A 22000-nucleotide genomic window follows, 5' to 3' on the forward strand; every position below is an offset into this window, starting at 1 on the left:
TCGAGCCAGTAACTAATAGCATTGGTGACCCCTGAACGCAGCTCTGGTGCCGTGAGTCACTCCCTGGGATACTACCGGCAGGGCACTGGGGCTCCCGGCACCCCGCCCCCCCCGCCCCAGGCCGGAGGCCCCGGCGGGGTGCGGCGGGGCTCGGCGGGGCTCACACGTGCACCCTCCGACGGCTCCGAGTCACAGCCTCAGATGCCACACCTGCTGCCCGTTAGACTCAGCTGCTCTGCTTGCTATGTCATGGGACGTACTCACGTCGTCTGTTAGTCTGTTATTTGTGGAATTTTCCTGGAGACAGGGACCACCACAGTGCCTGGCTCATTAACAGTTACTCTCAGTTGCAGAGTGAATTTGCGAGAGGTCCGCCCCCCTTCCCCGGCCAGGCGGGGGCGCGCCTGCACCGTGGCCGGGGAGCCTCTGCTTCGGAAGCTCAAGTGCGGTGGCCACACCTGGGCCGGGTCGTCTCTGAGGCACCCTCTCAGCCGGCAATTTTCAACCTGGTTCACCTCAGGGCATCAACTACTGAAACTGCGCGGCATATCACAAAGATTTTTTGCCGATCTGACAAAAAACAGGTATGATTTGATTCATTCACACTGGATGGCTACTGTCGTTTTTTATTTGACAATCTACAGGAAGAGAGATCAGTGTCCCTGACTAAACAGTCAGGTGTTGTGCATTTTAAAAATTCTTGGGGCACCCGCTGAAAATCGCTGCTCCCAGGCAACGCAACGTCAGGATAACTAATTTTCAGAGGCAAAAAGGTGTTTCCTTTGCGTCTGGCTCCCAGCCTGCTGTCTGGTGGGACCAGAGGCCCTGCTGCCGGAGCGGCCGCTCCCAGTACGGGGAGAGGTCCTGGGCTCCAGTCGGGGCTGACATTCTGGGCCACCGCACAGTCTGGGCCGTTCACAGCAGGGACAGCAGGTGAGAAGGCCTTGCTCTGTGGCCTCCTGCCCTGTCCCCACTGCGCGCTGGTCGCATGGTCAGCGCCTGCAGGTCTTCCGGGTGCTAGAGCGGGGACACCCGTGTGGCCAGAGCCACTCCGAGCCACTGAGGGAACACCGCGGCCTCTGTCCCTAACGGCACACTTCCATTACGCACGTAACCCTGCAGAGGGCAAGGCGGCGAGACAGGCGCGCACCAAGCCACAGCGCGCACGGCAGGACACCTGTCAGAGTAACGGGCCGGCACCAACCAGCCCCGGGCGGCTCTTCCAGAGGCCTGGCCTGCGGGGCCCTGCGCGGTGGCTGGCGTCTGGCCAGCACGCCCCAGAGCTCCGAGAACTGCTGTCGGGGTCCCAGCTAAAGACAGGCAGCAACAGCTGACGCTGCGGCCACGGCGGCTGGCTCATCTGCTGGCACCGCCGTCTGCCCCCGCGGGCTCAGGGCCGGGAGGCTGGGGCCGGGGTGGCCCAGTCGGTGCAGTCGGCACTGAGCAGCTGGTGTGGCGGGCGGCCTCGCTGGGCAGCAACGACTGTTTCCGTCGGACACGTGCTCCCTTAGGTTCCCAGGAAGAACCCGCACAAATGGACTGTCCAGCCAAAGGGCCGTGACCTTTAAAATGAAAGCTGTAAGAACAAGGCTCCCTGTATTTGCACTTTTAAAAACAGTAAACATAGTATGTTCTATTCAGGAAGCATTTTATTGTTGCTCCAAGTTGAAGAATTTTCACCGACAGAAAAATCCACTCTTTCAGAATACCTCCCGCATAGCCTTGCTCAGCTTCTGAATCTTCGTTTTCGCCGACATATCGACGTACTTCTCCCCAATGCGGACGATCATCCCGCCCATGATGGACGGGTCGGTCTAGGGAAGAAAACGGGCGGAATGTGGGCACGTGGGGACACCTCAGGCATCACGTGGAAAGACTAAGAAGTGCTTGAAAAGTGTATGTGCTACACAAATTTAAGGCATAATTATATCTAGGAAAAGAGGGCACAGGTCAAATTGTGGATGGAATCAGTAACCATTTCAACTGAAAATGTAAAATTCCCACTATCGGCAAATTAGTATATAATCAGATCTAAGTTTTCACTATTTTAAGTGTTAAATTAACCTAAAGAAACCTACCATATAATTAAAAACCTACCTTAACTTCCAGTTTCAGTATTTGGTTTTTACTTAGAAAGCTGTTCAGGACCGTTCTCAGTTCAGAAAGAGTGGCTTCATCTAAAGGCTAAAAAAGGACAAAACACTCCTGTCAGCTCAGAGAACAGAACGGGGATGTCCCGTCGTGAAGGAAGAAGGCCCTGGCCCGCACGCCCCTGCAGGCCCTGGGCGTCCCCCGGTTACCAACTGGGGACCCCCAGAGCTGCAGAGCGAGCCCTCGTCGGTGCCCGTGTCGAGGGCTGTGCGCAGGCCCCGCCACACAGGGCCCCGGGTCACCGCTGCCCAAGGGCGCCATCTGCCCCAGTGCGGGCAGCGTGAGGCCTGAGCCCACGGCCGCTCCTGTGCGGCCCCAGGGGCACGGCCTCAACCCACCACTCCCTTGGCTGAGAGGGGGCAGTTTGCCTCGGCTCTGCCAGCTCTTGAGACCCACGGTCACCTGACACTCCTCCCCGAGGACGCCCGGGCAGCGCTGGTTGCTGCGTCAGCCCCCCTGCCCCAGCCGAGTCCGGGCGGGGCGGGCGTGCGTGGGTTCGCTGGGGAAAGGTCATTTACGGCCACCAGTCCTACCCGCTCTTCCGGGGAGGGGGCGGAAGGCGGCAAAAACACCCTCTTCTGTGTTTGCAAAAATCTGTCAGTATCTTTTGGGGGGTGGGATGGTGAAACCTATCCGTGTTTCAGTCAAAACGTTACTTTTGCAGACCCCGAGGTCAGGGGACGCTGTGCCCACCTCCCTTCTGGGCAAGTCCTGGGGCCTGGCCCCCACCCTGTGCCAGCCTCCTGCCCTGGCCCCTTCACCTGGACAACCGGGGGGCGAGGGTGGCGGCTCTCACCTGAGAGCTGAGGGTCAGAGCGGCCACGTAGCCTGCCCATGGACCCTGCAGAGAGCGAGGACTAGGGTCAGTATTTGACACCAGTCTCTTTATAAAGTCTATGCCCTCAGTCACTAATTAGGGTATATGTATTTTTTTTAAGATTGGAAACTCACTTACTGAGGAGTTTCAACATCAAAAGCGTCAGTATTATTTGGTTCTAAAAAGCTTTTATAAAGGCAAGCACCCTTTAAAAACATAGGGGAGGAGTCACTGAAGAGTGACCAGCACCGGTGCCTGCCCGCGGGGACAGAGGACGGGGCCGTCCCCCGCTGCAATGTTGCTCAGACGCCAGAGGTGCCGAGCCAGGCGAGGCCAGTTCGGAGCGAACCCCCGCTCCCCTGCGAAGCCCGCAGGCGGTTTTCCTCCCGACTGAGGAGCCCGGGCCAAGCGACAAGGAGAAGCTGACCTCTGGGGAGGGCGCGGGGCCCGGGGAGTGCCGACGGCTGCGGGTCTGTGCCAACACCCGGCCTCAGCCCTTGCGACCCAGGACGGCGCCTGCGCTGCCCGGGTGCACGCCCCTGCCTCGAACACGGACCACACACGCACCGGCCCACGGCCCGGCTCGGGGGCTCTCGCCTCAGCCCCTCCGCCAGGCCCGCAGGGCCACAGGGCCTGTCCGCCAGCCTCCCAGCCACCCCCCCACCGAGCCTGCAAACGCGGGTTTCAGGACCTCACACCACTCACAGCTGCCGCAGGACACGAACTATCTCCTGGCACCGTTTACGCAGCCCCGGCCGGGGAGGCACCGAGGACACACGCAGGCCCCTGCAAGGCCAGGTTCACGCGAGCCGCGGAAGGAGGCGGCAAGCCACCCCCAGCCTCCTGGTTTCAGCACCCCCACCCCCCGCAAAAAGCACGAGGCCGAGACGCCCAGGCCCGGGACTTACGGACGCGGTGGTCACGGTGCACGGCACCTCTCCACGGTGGACGCTCATCATGGTGGAGAAGGCGGAGACGACGGCAGGGGTGCTGGTCAGACGGCCGTTCTCGGCAAGCAGGTCTGCGGAAGCGAAGGCGTTTCAGTGACGCGGGCGCACTCGAGGCAGGCTATTCCCTCCACAGCCACCTCAGGCCTGTGGCCCTAACACGTTCTAGGTAACGTTCTTTAAGAATGTGAACGGACAAGGTGCAATTGTTATTCAGTTGTTTTTTTTTAAAATGGCCCCATCAACAGGCATTTCAATGAGTCCGGGGGAGGGTCGTACACAGGCCTGCAACAGGTTTTTTTTTGCTCAGTCCCCCCCTGTCACCCAGCCCCTCATCCCCTTCCCCTCGGACAGCCGCCCGCCTGCTCTGCCTCTGAGTCGCTTCTGTTTCTCTAGTTTATTCTGTTCACTAGATCCCACATGTAAGTAAAATCACATGGCACTTGTCTTTCTCCGGCTGGCGAACATCGCTCAGCATGACGCGCCCCGGGTCACCCACGCTGTCGCAGACATAAGCGCTCCCTCCTCCTACGGCCACGCAGCACCCCTGTGTGTGAACGTCCCTGGCTGTTTCAGCCAGGCGCCTGCTGGCGGACACCGGGCTGCCTCCGTGCCTTGGCGGCTGTGAATAGATAGCGCTGCGATGGGCACAGGGCGCGTATATTCTTTTGAATTAGTGTTTCGGGATTCTTAGAACATATTCCTAAAAGTGGAATCACCGGGTCAAAAGGCAGTTCCATTTTTAACCTTTTGAGGAAACTACATACTCTTCCACAGTGACTGCACCAGTCCGCACTCCCAACAGGACGAAAGGGTCCCCCTTCCCCCACATCCTCGCACTTGCTGTTTGTTGATGTACTGATGTTGGCCATTCTGTCAGGCGTGGGGGGACATCTCACTGAGGTTTTAATTTGCGTTTCTTTGATGAGTGACCTTGAGCATCTTCTCACTTCTGTTAGGCATCCGTATGTCCTTTCTGGAGAAGTGTCTATTGAGGTCCCTGGCCTGGTTTTTAATTCCACCGTGTGTGGGCCTGTGTAAGTTCTTTACAGGTTTTAGATTGTAGCCCCTTGCCAGGTGCGTCTTCGGTGAGCATGTCCTTGCACTCAGTGGGTGGTTTTCCATTGTGTTAATGGTTTCTTTGCTGGGCAAAACCTTTCTAGTTCAATTTAGTCCTGTTTACTTATTTTGTCTCCTTTGCCCAAGGAAATATATATTTTTAAAAAAAAACATCGCTACAAGAAATGCCCAAGATTTTACTGCCTGTTTTTCCTAGCATTTTTATGGTTTTCAAGTTTAAGCCTTTACTCCCTTTTGAGTTTATTCTTGTGTGTGGTGCTGAGGTGGCTGCCTAGTTTCACTTTTTGCACATCTGTCCCATTTTCCCAGCACCATGTACAGAACAGACTGTTTCTGCCCCACTGCGTGTTCCTGCCTCCTCTGTCAAATCCTAATTGACGGTAAAGCCGCGGGCTGATCCCTGGGCGCCGTTCACCCGTCAGCCTGTCTGCCTCTGAGCCAGCGCTGGGCCGTTGCGGAGACCGTGGCCTTGTGGAGCTGCCCGTCGGCAGGCAGCTCACCTCCTCCAGCCTTGCTGTTCTTTCTCGTGATTGCTATGGCTCCGGGGGGGCTGGTTTGCTTCCAAATACATTTTTGGGCTATTTGTTCTAGTTCTGTGCAATACACCATTGGCATCTTGATGAAAACTGCACTTAATTTATAGATTGCTTTGGTATGGACATTTTATGTTAATTCTTTCGTCTATGAACACGGTATATGCTTCCACTTATTTGTATCTTCAATTTCTTTTTTTAGGGTCTGCGTAGAGGTCTTCTATATCCTTGGTTGAATTTATTCCTAGGTATTTCATTTTTTGATATGATTGTAAACGGGTTTCTTAGTTTTCCTTTCTCACAGTTCATTATTGATGTAGAAAAATGCAACTAATTTCTCAATACTTACTTTGTATTCTGCTACTTTACTGAGTTCATTGATTAGTTCTAGTAGTTTCTTGGTGCAATATTTAGGGTTCTCTCTATATAGTATCATGTCATCTGCAAATAACGAGTGTTTTATTTCTTCCTTTCTAGTTTGGATGCCTTTTATTTCTTCTTCTTGTCTGATTCCTGTGGGTAGAACTTCCAGTACTATGTTGAGTAAGAGTGGTAAATGCTGACACGCCTACCTTGTTCTCAATCTTATGGGAGACACTTGTAGTTTTTGTCCATTGAATAGGATACCAGCTGTGGGTTTGTCATGTGTGGCCTTTATTACATTAAGGTGTGTTCCCTGTTACCACTTTGTTATTATCATAAGTGGGTATTTGATTTTATCAAATGCTTTTTCTGCACCTATTGATATGATATTTTTATCCTTTAGTTTATGTGGTGTATCATGTTTATTGATTTGTGGATATTGTACCAGGCTTGCATCTCCAGAATAATCCCACTTGATCATGATGTATGATCTTTTAAATGTATTTCTGGATTCGTTTGCTATATTTTGGTGAGGATTTTAGCATCTATGGTTATCAGAGACTTTGGCCTATCATTTCCTTTCTCTGCAGTGCCTTTGTCTGGTTTTGGAATTAGCTAATGCTGGTCTCATAAAATGAACCTGGCTGGGAGTCTTCCCTCTTCCTGAATTTTCTGGAATGGTTTCAGAAGAATAAGTGTTAGTTCTTTCAAAGTTTGGTATTTTGATCACAGCTTGCAATCTGATTTCCATATTTATGTTACAGATTCCAATGTTTGGTTACAAATCCTCAAACACTGTCTATATTAAAAAATGACAAGAATGCAAAAATCTTCAGGGACAGAGGCACAGCCACTGGCTACATGGACTGAAGCACTATGAGATTAGACATTATTACATCCTAATACCTTTAGACAGTGCTCCTCAACGTTTTCTTTTTTAATCCTCACCTGAGGATATGTTTATTGATTTCAGAGGAGAGAGAGAGAGGCGGCGGGGAGAAACACTGACAGCCGCTCGCCACGCGCGCCCCGACTGGGGACCAGCCTCACAGCTTTTCGGCAGCAGGAGGAAGCCCCAACCCTGAGCCACCCGGCCAGGGCGAGGCCGTGCTCCCCAGTCTCTAAGGCACACACTCACCGGGGGGCTGGTGAAGACCAGGCTGGGGCGAGGGCCGCGAGGCCTGAGGCTTGAGCCCCTCGCCCCTCGCCCCGAGCCCCTGGCCACACTCCCAAGAGCAAAACCTGCAAAGACGTCAGTGGAAAAGGTCTGATACTTACTGATCAGGTTCGACGTGAGGGGAGAAAACTTCTCTTTTGCGGTCATATCGTTCAGGCTTTTCACTTTAATGGAACGCTTTATGTAGGGATTCATAATCGAAGCAGCGATTTTGGGGTCCTTTAAGATTTGCTAAAAGTGCCAAAAAATAATTTCGTAACCTCTCAGGAGCATAAATGGTCCTAGCCAGCACACACACTTTCCTATGAATCATGCACTTTGTGAATTCAATCCCCACTCTCAAAGCAGATAAAGAATAGTTTACAGTCAATTAATTTTCTCTGCCTTTAAGAATACACCATACCATGCTTTTACATAGGATACAATGTTCCTCGAAAAAATTTAGACACTTTATGAAATTTCTTAAAATTTATTTTTGCTTTTTGAGATTATATAAAAGAGCAAGCTGCCCAAAGACCCCCTTCACCGTGCACGGTGATGGATTTAACACGGGCAGTGCCCCAGGGCAGACCGAGGAAGGTGCCCCTCACCCAGAGGGGGCGCCTCCGTCCGGGGTGGCCCTGATTCTCTGCTGCCCCTTCCGGAGCTCCCACCCAGCCTGGGGCCGCCAGGGTTTCTGGAGCAGCCTCTGTCCGTCTGGGGCGAGAACAGCCAAGAAGTGGGAGATTCGGCACCATGAGAGACCACGCTGTCTCCACCTGGTAAGTCACCGAGGCCTGCGTTCAGGGACCAACGGCTGCTTCCCTCTGCAGCTACTGTGCGGGCCACCTTTCCCCGGGGCCCGGCCGGAGCCCCGCCTCTGACCCACCACCATCTAACGTGAAATCTGCCGCCCGAGTGGCCCGCGGGAGACAACCGTTCTCCAGAAACGCGGCTGGCTCACACAGATCGGAAGCGCTCTGGGGTTTGGGTTGTCCCGTGGACGGTCAGCCACACTTTGTAGCATCTCACTTTCCTCTCTGTGCCCCCAAATGCTCCTTGTCACTTGCAAGGAGTCTGAAGGCCCCCGCCTCCTTCCCATGGCTCCAGTCCTCGCGGGCTTCCCCTCTCAGCCGTGCCCCTCCCAACGCCCCCAGCCCAGCTCGCCCGCTCTGCTGTGCACCCCACACTTCAGCTTTAAGACGGGAATGCCAAGTAGTGGGCAACCACCGTCACCTCCCGAAATGCCTGTGTGCCACCCTGCCTGCTCCTGCCACCACCCCGCCTGTCCCCTAGGCAGGGCCCGAGAGGACCGTAGGGGCCGTTCACACTGACACAGACCCTAAGCACTGTCTACACGACTCGCCTGGGAGGCTTTTCCCCAATCGGCAATGTCAGACATCTGTGGATTAAAAAGCCTAGGAAAGTCTACAACGAAATAAAAAAAGAGCACAACTTTCTCCAGAGCATCCCAGGCTGCACTTTCCTCTCCTCTTTTAATGCAGAACTTCCCGCCGGGGGGTGGCAACCGCAGGCCACCGGAGGGGACGCAGGAGACCGTGTACGGACTGGGAGCCAGGGAGGTCAGCGGAGTCTCAGAAGAGGCTCTCCTACTTAGGCTGCAGCGCAGGCTTTGGTTAACTCAGCTCGTTTACTCTTTCCGTGTTAAGAAGAGGGGAACCTCCCCCTGCAGCCTGCTGGCCTGTCTTGTCTCTGCTCAGCTGTGGCATTGCGTGGAACGCACGCACTTCACTCATTTTGCTGCCCAGGGCGCTTGGCTCAGTCATGTCCCCTCCCATCTTGGGAATAAAATAACAAAAACCAAGGAAAAGCTTCATAAGGAAAATATATTCCCAGTAAAACAAAATCATAATATTTTCTAAAGACTGTTTTGAAAATGCCTGGAATAAAAGCACAGGTTTTCAAAGGTATCTTTTTCTTTCTCTTTTGAAATGGTAATTTTCTTGTATTACCAGCTCGTATTTCTATTTCTTCTTTTAGCCTAAGTCTTGGTTCTAATATTAATATCCTTATATGTACCTCTACCTATTATACAATAGACTCAGAATAATAATACCCAGTACTATTACCATCAACATGATTCCAGAAAATAGGGTTTTTCTTTTTCTTTTTCTTTTTCCACTTCTTCTCCGAGGATATACCTCCTTTGGGACCCATAATTAAACAACTAAAGGAAAAAATATACAATGGGAACTTAAAAAGTAACTAACAGAAAAGCTACTTACTGCTACTCTCAGCAACTCCTTTTCTACTTGTTCCAGTTTATTCTGTTTAGATGCCGCAGAGTAGAGAGCAGTGGCATAGCGACCTTCGATGCCATACACCTGAACGGGCGGCTTTAAAAAAAAGGTGGGGCAGGGAGGAAAGGAAAAGGCAAATCAGTTAAGACAACATTATACTGTCAATAGCAAAATTAAAGTTATAATTTTAAAAATACATCTTGTGCCCTGGCTGGCGTGGCTCAGTGGATTGAGGACCAACTTGTGAACCGAAGGGTCGCGGGTTTGATTCCCAGTCAGGGCATGTGCCTGGATTGCAGGCCAGGTCCCCAGTAGGGGGTGCACAAGAGGCAGCCACACATTGATGTTTCTCTCTCCTCAACCCTTCTCCTCTAAAGATGAATAAATAAAATCTTAAAAAAAAAAAAAATACATCTTGTATTAGCACAAAAGTTTAACCATGTTGCCAGAGAGCTATCCCGAAAGGCAACTGTCAAATAAATGAGAAGTATTTCGTTGGCTGGGGCAATCTTTGAGCTTCCAATTCCTCACCTTATAGCAAGCGCCTTAGGAAACATGATGTTTAACGTCCCTTTCAGCATAACTATTTAGAATTAATTACGTTAATTTTGAGATGAGCTTATACTTCTTTTGTATGCAATGCTAGTCAGTTTGGATTCCAAGTGCAGGAGGTTTTTAACACGGATAGAGGCAGTTCTGAACATGTCAGCGCCACGGAAACAGGTGTTTATGAAACACATACAAGCACACTTCATACACGTCATAGCGCTACAGTAAGCATCTCGTATGGAGCCTCCGCATCAACGTTCGGTTCAGTGGCGCCCTTTAGCAGGTTACTATTTGCCCGATGCTTGCCTGACTTTCCCGAACGAATTGCAAGCTTTCCCTGCACAGGGCCGCCGGCGCGGGGCCGCCTTGCTGGGCGGCTGTGCTTTGAGTGACATTTAGCTCCAGGGCTGTGGACAAGTCTTCCAGAGTCGCAGTTTCCTCTTTTGCAAAATGGGAAGACCAGTTACTTGCCATCGCTGTTCTGGGGTTTCAGGGGTTCTCCTATCCAAAGGCCACGTAGGGGCCTGTCACACAGCAGGCATCGAAGGATCTGCTCCCTAGCTCCCCGCACACAACCCGACTTGGGAACGACAATCGCGCAGAACGGTTCAGGCAGGAACAGAACAGAAGTCCATGCCCTGAAGGTACTGCTGCTGTCTCTGCTTTAAAATGAAAAATAAGCTGACCTACCCGAACAAGTTTGGCAAACGGCCTGGCCACAGATGTGCTGAAGCATCGCACCTTGAATACAAAGGAAAGCAGATCAAATTAAGATTTGAAGAATTTTTTGCATTTAGAAAAATAAAAAAAATTAAACCTGACTTCTCCATGGTGAGTTTCTCCCATTCCTTCGTATCATCACACAGATCCCAGTGGGGTGCGTTGCTCTTTACTGGGAGTAAATCTCCCTGCCGAGAAGTTGCCTGAGGACCTGCCCTCCCAGCGCCAGCCTCGTTGCTAGGGCAACCGGAGGGGGGGGACGCCAATGTAAAGACACTGATTTCGATGATTAAGTGTTTCGAAAAATTTAAAGGTTTCTTAGCATTCATATTACCACCCCTGAGTAGGATTTTAATAAAAGCAGGATTCCAGTCATGATTTGCAAGAGGTGTACGTTCTCAGAACCCAAATGCTGTCTGAAAAGAAAGTCTAGCCCCGCGTAGGAAGCAGGGTCTGGTGTGGGCACGGGCTCCGGTGCCGGCAAACGGCACCTCGTCTACGGAGGGGCAGCGTGGATTCGGCTCTTTCAAAGCCACCCGCAGGGGCACAGTCACCTTCAAGCAACTCCAGCTCCGCAGTGTTCAACCATAAAGCTGGCCGTGAGGATCACCAAACTTTGCAACACTTCGGGGAAAGTTACGTGAGCTGCCAGGGGTCCCACCAGATAAAGCATCATGTGGATATATAGTATCAAGGGCAAGAATTTCCTATCTTCCGTGTGACTTCGTGGAATTGGACCTCAGCTCTACCCCTTCCTGGCCGAGCAGCCAAGGACGGAGCGTTTAAACATCTCTGCTTCATTTGCCGTACTCAATCGTGAGATGGGCCTTACAAATATTCCTTAACATTCCTGTGACCCCTGACCGGTCTACGCACAACGGCAAGGAGCGATGACCTGGGGGCGGGCCGTGCCCTTCGCTCGCCATCCGGGGAAGCCGGGCCCTCAGCTCCTGGACCCTCAAGCCTACTGCCCGGAGCCGTGCTCGGGGGACGCCCGGGTCAGGCGCGCGCACCCCCGCACCCCCGCGCCCCCTTGCCCGCGACGTCCCGGGTGCGGGTGCGGGGCCGCCCGAGCTCCTTGGGTCGCTCCCACTCGCCGGGCCCCACGACCCTGAACGGCGACCACGCTCCGCCAGCTGTGGCCTCGCACCGTGGTTCCAGGGCTCTGGTACGGTCACCCTGGGAAGGGTCCTCCCGCTGGCCTTCAGGACCTCCAGTCTCACCTGCCGGGAGAGCCCGCACACCGCTGGGGAGGCCATCTTCTCCCGGGCAGCTGTAGGTCAAACCCGAGTTGGGAGAGAGACGGAAGGGCGCCGGCGTGCGTCAGCGTAGCCGCTCGGCCCGCTGGGAAATGTAGGCGTACGTCTCCAGGCCGCATGCGCAGGGACCTCCCCCGGGCTGGGAGTTGTAGTCCTTAGCGACGGTAAACTACCTGGTTAGGGGTGAGGTTGGTGGGCTCAGCAGGTGAAAACAAAACTCCTTGCGTAACCAAGTGCCCTTACTGTAGAATGTATTAATTGTCCATAGCTTTCAAATTTCCGTTTAGGTAAATACGGTGGCATTTGTCCCATGTCGCGTTCCCCACTAGCATCATTAGCATCCTTACTCCTTCCAACCACGCCAAAGGGTGTATCAAGTCCAGTTCCTCGCGCTGAATTAAAAAACAACAACAACAAACCCCCCCCCAGAAAACCAAAACCAAAAAAACAAAAAGAAAAAAACCCGAACTTTATAGCCCCAAATGCCCCTTCATCACCACCACTGCACCCTCTATCCCGCCCCATCTCCCCTGAGTACTGCAACTCTGTGGGTAGAGTGATTATCCGACAATCAGACCCTAAAGTAGAACTGGGGTTTGAGCAAGTGCGACATTGAAACCGAGGGCCCAACACTGGCCTTCACAAAAACAGCCTACGTTCCGCCTGCTTCCCCCTCAATGGAGCTCACTCTAACTTTCTCTTCCCTACAGAATAGAATGGGCCCGCAGAGTGCAGAGTTGGAGCTACCTGGCTCCAACAATGGGGTCCTGTGGCCAATTAAAATATTTTTACCTGCTCACATTTATTATAGGAGCACAGATTAATTCATTAATTTATCCTTTTAGAGTGTAGTTTTTCTCATCATTACAAAAAACATGTAAAAATGCAAAAAAGTGGAAGGAATGTAATCGTCCTCGTTCCCATCACCAGAGGCAGCTGCTGTTGACATCTGGCCGTGTTGTCTCCCAGGACTTTTTTCAGGCAGTAGCCTGAGCTGCCCAGGCTTGAATCCCAGTCCTTTTGGTGACCTTGGCCCAGTTCTATAACTTCTCTGTGCTTCAGTTTTCTTATTATAAAATGGGTATTACATATCATCGCACCTGCCTTACAGGTTGTTAGGAAGAACAGAGAGGTTAATATATATGTAAAGTATTTAGAATAACTGCTTGACACAGTGCCACTCAATAGCGTTCGTTCTTTATTTTGTGTTTATTTTTATTACATATACAGATTCACAATTTGTATATAATTTAGTACCTTGTCTTTTCCCTTAATACATGAGGGGAAAAAAGGATACTAAATTATATATGGTTTGTGAATGCCTGCTTACAATATAAGGGCATTTCCAAGTTATATAATTTTTATAGACATTGAGGAGAGAGTGATGACAGGGAATATATAAAAGAGTCACTTTAACCGAGCTGCTAAAATTGCTAACACGATGAAGGTTAAGGCCTGAGGAGAGACCTCGTTCTTGTTCTAAGTTGCCTTTTGGGAATCTGAATTGTTTCCAGCTTTCCAGCCCTGTGTTGGTGCCTGGGGATGCACGTGGACAGACAGTAGGCCTCCAGACAGCACTCTAGTTAACCCCTATGTACCTGCCTGACACCCACTATCCAGGCCACTGGCTGTGACCAGACCTCCCGGCGCCCACCTTCTGTGCCGCCTGGCACCGTCATCCTCGCTGCCTGACACCTGACTGGTGACCATCCCGGACCACAGCCGTAGCGAGGAACGCAGGACTGACCGGTCTTGAGAGCATGCGTTTTGCTGTAACAACCTTTGACTTTTCTTTCTTCTCTGGGTGCTCCTGGATTTTTGCCTGCCTGTGTTCCCAGTTTGCAGACCCTGGACCCTTGAATAAGTCTCTATCATTTTATTTGTAGAAAAACCTCCAGTCTTCTTTACTTTGTTTGACAATATTATTTGAATGGCTGCAGAATAACCCATTAAATGGATAGCCTTAACTTTAGTCAATGAATTTTGAGCATAATTCATATGGTCCCCCCCCCCTTTTTTTTTTTTTTGCTATTTTAAACACTACTGCAACTCCTGAGCATTTTTAGATGCAAATGTTTTTCCCTTTATACTTAGGATCACTCCAGATAAATTCCCAGCAGGCACAACAGGCGCAGAGTGTGAGCATTTGAAAAGTCTGCGATCCGTTCTGCTTTCAAAAGTTTTAACAGATTTACATTTTCACTAGCAGTGCCATAGAAAGCCTTGTTTGACCCCACCTGGCAAACTTGAGTCTGGTTTCACAGAAGCCTAACAAAGCATACTCATCAGGCAATACACTTTATTGGGCACCTGTTAAGTGCAGGCAGCTGTTCTGTGTCCCGAGGGTGCGGCTGAGTGCAAGACAACGTGCTTGCCTTTACAGGCCTTCTGTTCTATGGGAAACCAAATGATAAAACCTGGGTTTCCAAATGTGTAGGTGTGACTAGGTGCAACACAAACCAAAAGTTCTGGAGCCAAATACACTTGGAAAACTCTCGATTCTTTATGGCATTGCTAATTAACTATAGGCAAACCGTTCACCTGTAATGGTGCAAAAACTTCATTTCTTTATCTGACCTTTTCTCCTTCTTTCCTCTTGATTCATATTGGCCTTTTCTAACCCAGGAGCACCTTGACTCTCCCTCCTCCCTCTGCAGCAGAACGTCCACTCCTTTTAGCAGGAAGCCCTCAGGACAATGAGGTTCTGATCAGCATCAAATAATCTTAGGAACAAAGACTGGGGTCTGTGAACCTCAGAGACAGAGTCTTAGTCCAACTAAAGGTAACACCTAGGCTTCAGTTGTGTTTCAGCCTCAGGCCCACCACACCCCCCGTGAAGCCAGAGAGAGTGACGCCAGGACCAGAGCTCTGATCGGTGACCCCCGGCCCTAGCGCCGACAGATCAGTGGAGACCACGCCCCTAACTCCCATAGATGATTTCCCCCCATAGAACCAATCCCCGAGAAGCCGTCCGAGAGTCAGAGTTCCGGCTCCCCTGTGACTCAAGGCTTGGCATCGTTTCCTCAGCTCATACCCCTTCCCTCTGTGCTGCAAACTCCGGCTCCCGTTTGGTCGGGCTTTGGTTCCCCCAGGTGGCCACCATTTCAGCGGGGTAACCCGGTCGCGCAGCAGCAAGCAGGCCGTGCTGCCTGTTTCCTTTGCGTTTACTCCCATCCCGGTCCAGCCCCTCGCCTGTCACCCAAACAGCGGCGTGTGGCTGTTTGAGTTTTAGGGTTTATTAGGTGGTTGCACACATGTGGTTTCATTTTTATTTCGAGCCTCGGGGTAACTCTAAGATGTATCGTCCGGCAGCCCCATTTTCTAGGTGGTGAAACTTCTCAGGTCTTGTTTAGCAGCTCAGCTGGGCAGGGCGGTTCTGGGGCTCAGGACGAATTTCTGGGCGTGGGATCTTGACGCAGGGACCACTGCGCACCTCTCGGTGATGTGGACGATCAGAGGAGCACGGAAGGAGCCGGAGGCCTCTGCAGTCAAACCTGGTTTCCTCCGGCTCGGATTCTCGGGCCCCTGCTGGAATCTCGCTGCCGGCAGGGCCCCGCACTGGCCGGCGCGGGCGGGGGCCCCAGAGGCAAACTCATGGGGCCACCTGGCAGAATAGAGCATTTGAAATGAAAAGAATTCTGTCCCACAGAAGAAGGGAAAAGACGCAGCCCTCCGCTTTTATAGAGCCTGCCCTCTGTACAAACTTACAGTGTTTGAAATTTGGTGGTTTTATTTAACAGCGGAGGCTGAGGAGTCGGAGGGACTTGCCCAAGACCACGGGCCAGGGAACAGCGGTAGAAAACCCAGACGGCAAATCTTGACTTTTGATTCAAACCCAGTATTTCTCACTGTTTTATTTTCTCTGCTAAGGGCCCCCCATGCCAACGTGGAAAATAGCAGCGCGGCATCAGTAACCTTCAACTGCCCACGTTTTAAAACACGAAGCGCCTTTCCCTTCGGCCCAGAAGGAGCCCTGCTGAAGCTCCGAAGCCTGGACGGAGGTTGCCGTGCAGCGCGTCACCGGGCTCACTTGAAACAGCGAAGGACCGGGCACAAGTGTCTGAGGATGAGAAAATGGTTTAAAAGTGGCTATTGTGCACCATGCCAATGAGATCTGCAGAATGTATTTCATGACACAGAAAAGTATTTAATGACTCTGAAGAAAAACCCGCACAGTACGGTCTGTATTTTTTTTTTTTTTTTTTTTTTTTACAATGAGCCGGTGTCTCTACCATAATCCGGGAAAAAAAAGGCTGCCACGACCCTGTCCCGAAACTCCTGCCCTGCAGAGGGGAACCCACCCGCTCTAGTTTCTGATGGCACCCGGCTTCCAATGGAAGGGCAGCGGCTCAGGCTGCCGTGCTGCCTGAGGACCGGGCTCCCTCCCGGCACCCTTCCTGGGGTCAACGTCAGTGAAGACACCACCAGCATGGAGGACGTTTCCTTTCTTTCTTTTTAAAATTAAATGTATTGGGCATAACATTGGTTAATAACATTATATAAATTTCAGCTGTGCAGCATTATAACCCGGCATCTGTACACTCTGCTGCGGGCTCACCACCCCGAGCTAGTCAGCCTCCTGCTGACACCATGCATCGACCCCCTTTCCCTCTTCATTCCCCCGCCCCCTGGAACCCACCACGCTGTGGTCTGCATCCACGGGCTTGTTGTTTTGTTTGTTGCTTTCAGATTCATAGCCCGCACATGAGAGAAGTCATATGGACCTTGACCTATTCCGTCTGATTTTTCACTTACCATACCCCCCTTAAGATCCATCCATGTTGTTGTAAATGACAGCATTTCATCTTTTTATGGCCAAGTAGTTTTCCGTCGTACATATGTGCCACATCTTCTTTACCCAGTCATCCGTCCGTCAAAGGACATTTTGGTTGTTTCTATGTCTGGCTGTTGTGGACAGTGCTGCAACACACACACACACACACGTGTTTTTAAAATGTTCAGGCAGATACCCAAAAGGGGGATTCCTGGGTCATACGGTACCTCTTTTTTAATGTTTTTGAAGCGACTCCCCACTGTTTCCCTTAGTGGCTGCACCAATTCGCATCCCCACCAGCAGTGCACAAGGTTCCCGTCTCCCAGGAAATACGTATTTTTTTCAGCTTTGCAGAACGTATACCACAGATGGCAAGGGGCAGTGCTGAGGCTTTCCCTTCACATTTTATGACGCCGAAAGGACCTGGGAAATGTTTGCGTCACTCATGCATTTACTCACCGCGGAGTGAATTCCGCATCAATTTTCTGTTTCCTTCTCCCCCGATCCCCTGTAGAAGACCTGCCTTGGGCCACAGGCTGGCAGCCCTGATTTAAAGCTGCATGTGTAGTTGTTTTCCACTCGCCCTTAGGAGCAGTGAAGTGCCTTCATCCGCTTTCTGCACAGGTGTCTGCGGCCCCTCCCTGTTGAAGGGGGTCTTCGGGCTGGCCTGCCATCGGCAGAGGCCCCTGAGCTGGCACTGGCTGGCCAAGCTTTGGTCAAGAAAAGACGTGCAAGAGAATAGGTGACTTGGAACTGTTTATTCTTAGGATCTGCTACACCTGTTACAGAGGAAAAGCATGTGTAAACATGTAACCAACGGCTCAGTGTGTGGAGAGCAGGACCAATAAAATGGTGTTGGTCCGTCAAGACAGCATAAAGTATATAGAGCAAAGTGGAGTCACTCACATCAACCAAGATGGCTGCCAGTCATCTGTGACACTTGGGTTCAAGAGGGAAACTACCTCAGTCATGCTAGACACTTCTGGCAAAGAGACACACCAAAGATACCTGTCCACGCGATTACAACAGCTGAGTCTGCAGAGCAGGACCACACGCAGACAGGCTCCTGGGGAAAGTCCCCACTGGGCATCAGGGTGCCAAGACACTTAGCAAGAGACCCAGAGGGTGGAGGGCACCATGTTCCAGGTACAACTGCGGCAGGTTCCAGGCCACCACTGAGACAGCCGAGCTCCACGCCCCAGGGCGCTGCTCCACGCCATGCCGACCTCCTTTGGCATCGGCCGCCGGAGGCTCTGCCCTGCTGGACTGAGGACTTCGCCTGCCCTGCTGCCCCCCTGGCCCCCTGGAGACCTTCCTTGCAAGACGCTGATGACTCCCTTGCCCCCCGTGCTGACTCCCGGGCCCGCAGACTGAGACTCTGGGACTCGGGTTTGGTATCCCCCATTGACTGCTCTGTGTGGGTGGGTTCTGTTTCTCTTAGATTGTAGAGTGTGATGTTAATGTATGTTGATGTCCTACTTTGAGTGAACCTGCATTCAATGAAAGCTGAGTGCCTGTCGTAGTTACTGTGTCTGACTCTTGTCCGTTCCTCGGTGTCGGGCTGTTCTGCAGGCAGCAAGCCGAGTGGTTGCGCTGCTGACTTACAGGAAAGACTGTGTCATGAGCATACACTCGTGACACTGTTTTTTTGCATCTTTGGAGAAAGCTGCATCCGGAGGGCCGCTGACATTGACAACCAGGATCTGGAAGGAGACAGGGGGAGGCCTGGCCCTGTGGCCACCGGTCACCCACCGGGCGGGCACTGGCCTCTCCCCTCCCCCTCTCCGCCAGGCGGTGGGGCAGGTGCTACTCACCTTGAAGCGCTCCCCTTCCGGTGCTCAAGGTCACGCTCGCGCTCAGCCCAGCCCCCGTTTCCGAGTGTCATTCTGGCGCTAGGGGGAGCCATCTGCTCACGTTGTTAACAGCCTGTGGCCTTGGAATGCATTTCTTTCTAGAGCTTTCTCCTTTCAAACCTCTGTGTTCCTGCTCACACAAGCAAGTGAGAATCAGAGCGCTGTACAAACAACACAGTCCCTGAGAGATGCTCGCCTCCAGGCTCCGGGTGTCTCGGGCCGGACAGGTAGACTTTCTCGTTCCTGTCACACAGCCTCCACCTCCCTTTGCAGCATTGTTTCGACTGCAGCCGCACGTCTGGCCTGCCCCCTGCCCGTGCGATCTGGGTTCGGTCCTGGCAGCCACATCGGGGCGTTCGCCCCGCAGGCCCCCGAGGAACACGCCCCTGGGCCGGAGCGGGCAGCGGACTCCCTTACCCAGTCCTTCCCCCTGCGTTTGGGGCCATTCACTGGGCGCCCCGTTCTGGGAGGTGATAATGCCCAAAGGAACGGGCAGCGATGCTTACAGAACATTCTCACACTTGTGGATTAGATAAAAATGTTGGCTGTAAATTGGGAACAGCGAGCACAGTGGACGGTGTGTCTGGGGCCCTCGCCGATGCGCTGGTGGACGGGGCGGCTCCGCGAGCCCCGGCCTGGCGGCCCTGCCCAGGGCTTGGGGTCTGCGGTCCCCGGGGCGGGGGCCTTGCTCACCAGACGTCTTTCTTGCAAGGACGAACCAGGCCCTGCGGCCCCATGGCCCAGGCTGGAACGGCAGCCCTGTCACCTGCCGGCTGTGTGGTGTGGGTGAGCCCCCTGACCTCTGTGCCTCAGTTTCCTCACTGAGAGTGGAGCTGGGGACAGTGCAGATCACGGGGGTCCCTGCCGTAGGGCACTTAGCTCGGGGCTGGCTCGAGCTGCTTCCCTCCGCCACGGTCCGGCGGCTCCCTCTGCAGACAGAGGCCGGAGGGGCACACACCTGGGTCATTGGTCACTGCGGGACTGTAGCTACGGCTCTCCTCTCCTTTGCGGCTTCTGAGGGCCGGAAAGGGCGCAGTCCGCCCGGCCGGCCCCACAGGCGCCTGCCACTGCGGGAGGGGCAGGGCGGGGCCTCACCTGGGACTCGCCCTGGGCGGCCGGACTGGGGGGTCCCAGGACAATCAGCTCTCAGGGGACAGTTGTAAACACAGGCACCGAACACTGTTTACACCTTTTAGAAAGGGTGGGAGGAGCATGTACGGTGTATTTTGTGCAGATACAAACGTGAGCACAGCAGATGCTTTATAGGAGTTCGGTGTGAAAAAGGAAATTATGTGGTAAAAAAGAAAAAAAGGAAATGACACATTTTCCTCCTTGGCACAATTAGTTCGCTGCAGTAAAAGCAAAGGCAACGGTCAGGCCAGGAAGCGCTCCCAGGACGCGGGGCAGCACGAGACGCACCGCGGAGTCATGGGCCCCGCAGCAGGACACACCTCCAGGGCATGGTCGGGAAAATCTGGGGGCTCAGCCAGCACCCCGCCGTTTTTGTCTGTGAAGAAGCACACGGAGGGCCACGTGCTTGGATGTCCCGCCAACTCAGGCCAGGCTCTGTCGGGGGCGAGGCAGGTGCGTGCGGGGAGGTGGCTGGGGACAACAGCAAGCCCTGGGGTCGCAGCCCACCCAGCGGAGCAGAGCAGAGAGGCTGGAACTGGGCAATAAAGGAGGCATTTTCCCACCCCCAAGTTTAAGGGCAGCCACAGTTTCTGTGGCAAAAGAATCAGCGCGACCTTGCGGATGGCCCTGGGGACCCGAACGTGGTGAGGAATACGAGGCCTGCCTTTCACTTGGCTGAGTCCCTGCTGGGGGCGAAGGGGCTGTGACCCATTCCTCGCACAGGGTTGCAAGGCTGGCCAACAGCACGCTCCGCTTCAAGTTTCTAGGCACAGAGGAAGTTACTCATGGGGTGGTCTTTGGGGACTAAGGGCAAACCTGCGACAGCAGAATCACTCCAACCCTCTGCGCTGTGCGGCTTGAAATGGGGTGAACGGTTATCCTCTAATTCGCTTGCTCGTTCGCCCGTTGGTTCATTGGGGTGCTGATCCATTTCACAAACACTGGCTGTGTGTGGGCCTCCCTGGTAGGTGCTGTAGGGGGTGAGCTCAGTCACGGCTGACGCTACCTTCAGGGAGCTGTTGCCAGATTCCCTTTGCATCAGTTTTTAGCTTAAAAAAAAAAAAATGACCTTTCCTTTGCTCTGTTCAAGGAGAACATGGGTATGGGTGTTCATCTACAAAATCAAACTAAATTGCACAGAGTTCTATAAACTCTGGGCTTTTTTTCATTATCAGCCTTTACATTTGTAGGAATTCCTTCCGTATCTGAGCCCCAAAGAGACAGACCGCTCCTCCGGTCCTGTCTTGGCAACTAATTGCAACAACGAAAGGGAAAGAAATGATAAAAATAAATCACTGGGGCAGGCAGAGCACCACTGTGTAGTTCTCAGAGTGGCTGTTCATCAGAGATGAAGCTGGGACCCGCTCGGGGCCTCTGGTTCAAACCGGACCACTTGCAGTCCTGACGAGAAGTGGATGTCCTGTCCTCGTGTGACCCATGACAGCGCTGTGTGCTCCAGACTCTTCAGGCTTCATGTGATCTAGGCTTGCAGACCTTCTTGAGGCATGGAAATTTTCCTTCTTTGTGTTTCGGCTCCCAGGGCTTCCTGAGAACATTCTAGAAGTTGCATGTCATGGGCAGTAACCATCAGTCCTGGCTGCTGATGGCACTAGCTGTGGAACTTAAAAACTGCAGGTGCCAACAGCACACAAGCGTGTTTGAATCTGCACGAGCCCAGATGCTCAGCGAGTGGACGGGGCGTCAATAAATCGTAGCGTGTCTATGATGGGAAACCAGGCTGCCATTTTAATTATGGGGAGGAAGAATGGGCTGAGCTGAGAAAAGAGTCATAAAGCATTTCTAAGTTAAAAAGAAAAAAAGCCTGCTCAAGAGAGTGTTCAGTCTATAACATGATATGTTTGTTAAGTAATCTCATATTTATACGCATCATACAAAAGGCCAGAAGGAACCGTGCAAACATATCAACTGCTGTAATCTCTGAGAAGTGATTTTTGTTTGTCTTTTCCTTGGTGTTTTTCTGTGTTTTCTAAAGTGTTAAGCATCAATTACACAGCTTTTATAGTGAGGAAGAATTCCCTCATAGATGTTACCATTAAATCTCTGCTCAGGGGCAACATGATGAGGAGAATCAAAGAGACCATCCATCCACCATCCATCCATCCATCCATCCACCATCCATCCACCAACCATCCATCCATCATCCATCCATCCATCCATCCACCATCCATCCACCATCCATCATCCATCCACCATCCATCCATCCACCATCCATCCACCATCCATCATCCATCCACCATCCATCCATCCACCATCCATCCACCATCCATCATCCATCCATCCACCATCCATCCATCCCCCCACCATCCACCATCCATCCATCCCCCCACCATCCATCCACCATCCATCATCCATCCACCATCCATCCATCCACCATCCATCCACCAT

At 52.5% G+C, this 22000-nt stretch overlaps 1 protein-coding gene across 1 annotated transcript; it reads right to left on the reverse strand.

The window, feature by feature from the left end:
- Positions 1 to 1631: 1631 nt before the first annotated feature.
- Positions 1632 to 11918, reverse strand: ATP5PO (ATP synthase peripheral stalk subunit OSCP). The gene is made up of 7 exons (XM_054578095.1): positions 11801 to 11918; positions 10548 to 10598; positions 9294 to 9404; positions 7170 to 7299; positions 3877 to 3989; positions 2098 to 2184; positions 1632 to 1814 (listed from the first exon to the last, which is right to left on the reverse strand). The coding sequence occupies exons 1-7, from the start codon at positions 11834 to 11836 to the stop codon at positions 1701 to 1703; spliced, it is 642 nt and encodes a 213-aa protein (XP_054434070.1). The 5' UTR covers positions 11837 to 11918; the 3' UTR covers positions 1632 to 1700.
- Between the last annotated feature and the right edge of the window lie 10082 nt (positions 11919 to 22000).

Source organism: Pteronotus mesoamericanus, unplaced genomic scaffold (assembly GCF_021234165.1).
Source record: "Pteronotus mesoamericanus isolate MK-2021 breed Mesoamerican mustached bat unplaced genomic scaffold, CSHL_Meso_final contig_116, whole genome shotgun sequence".
NCBI classification, from domain to species: domain Eukaryota; kingdom Metazoa; phylum Chordata; class Mammalia; order Chiroptera; family Mormoopidae; genus Pteronotus; species Pteronotus mesoamericanus.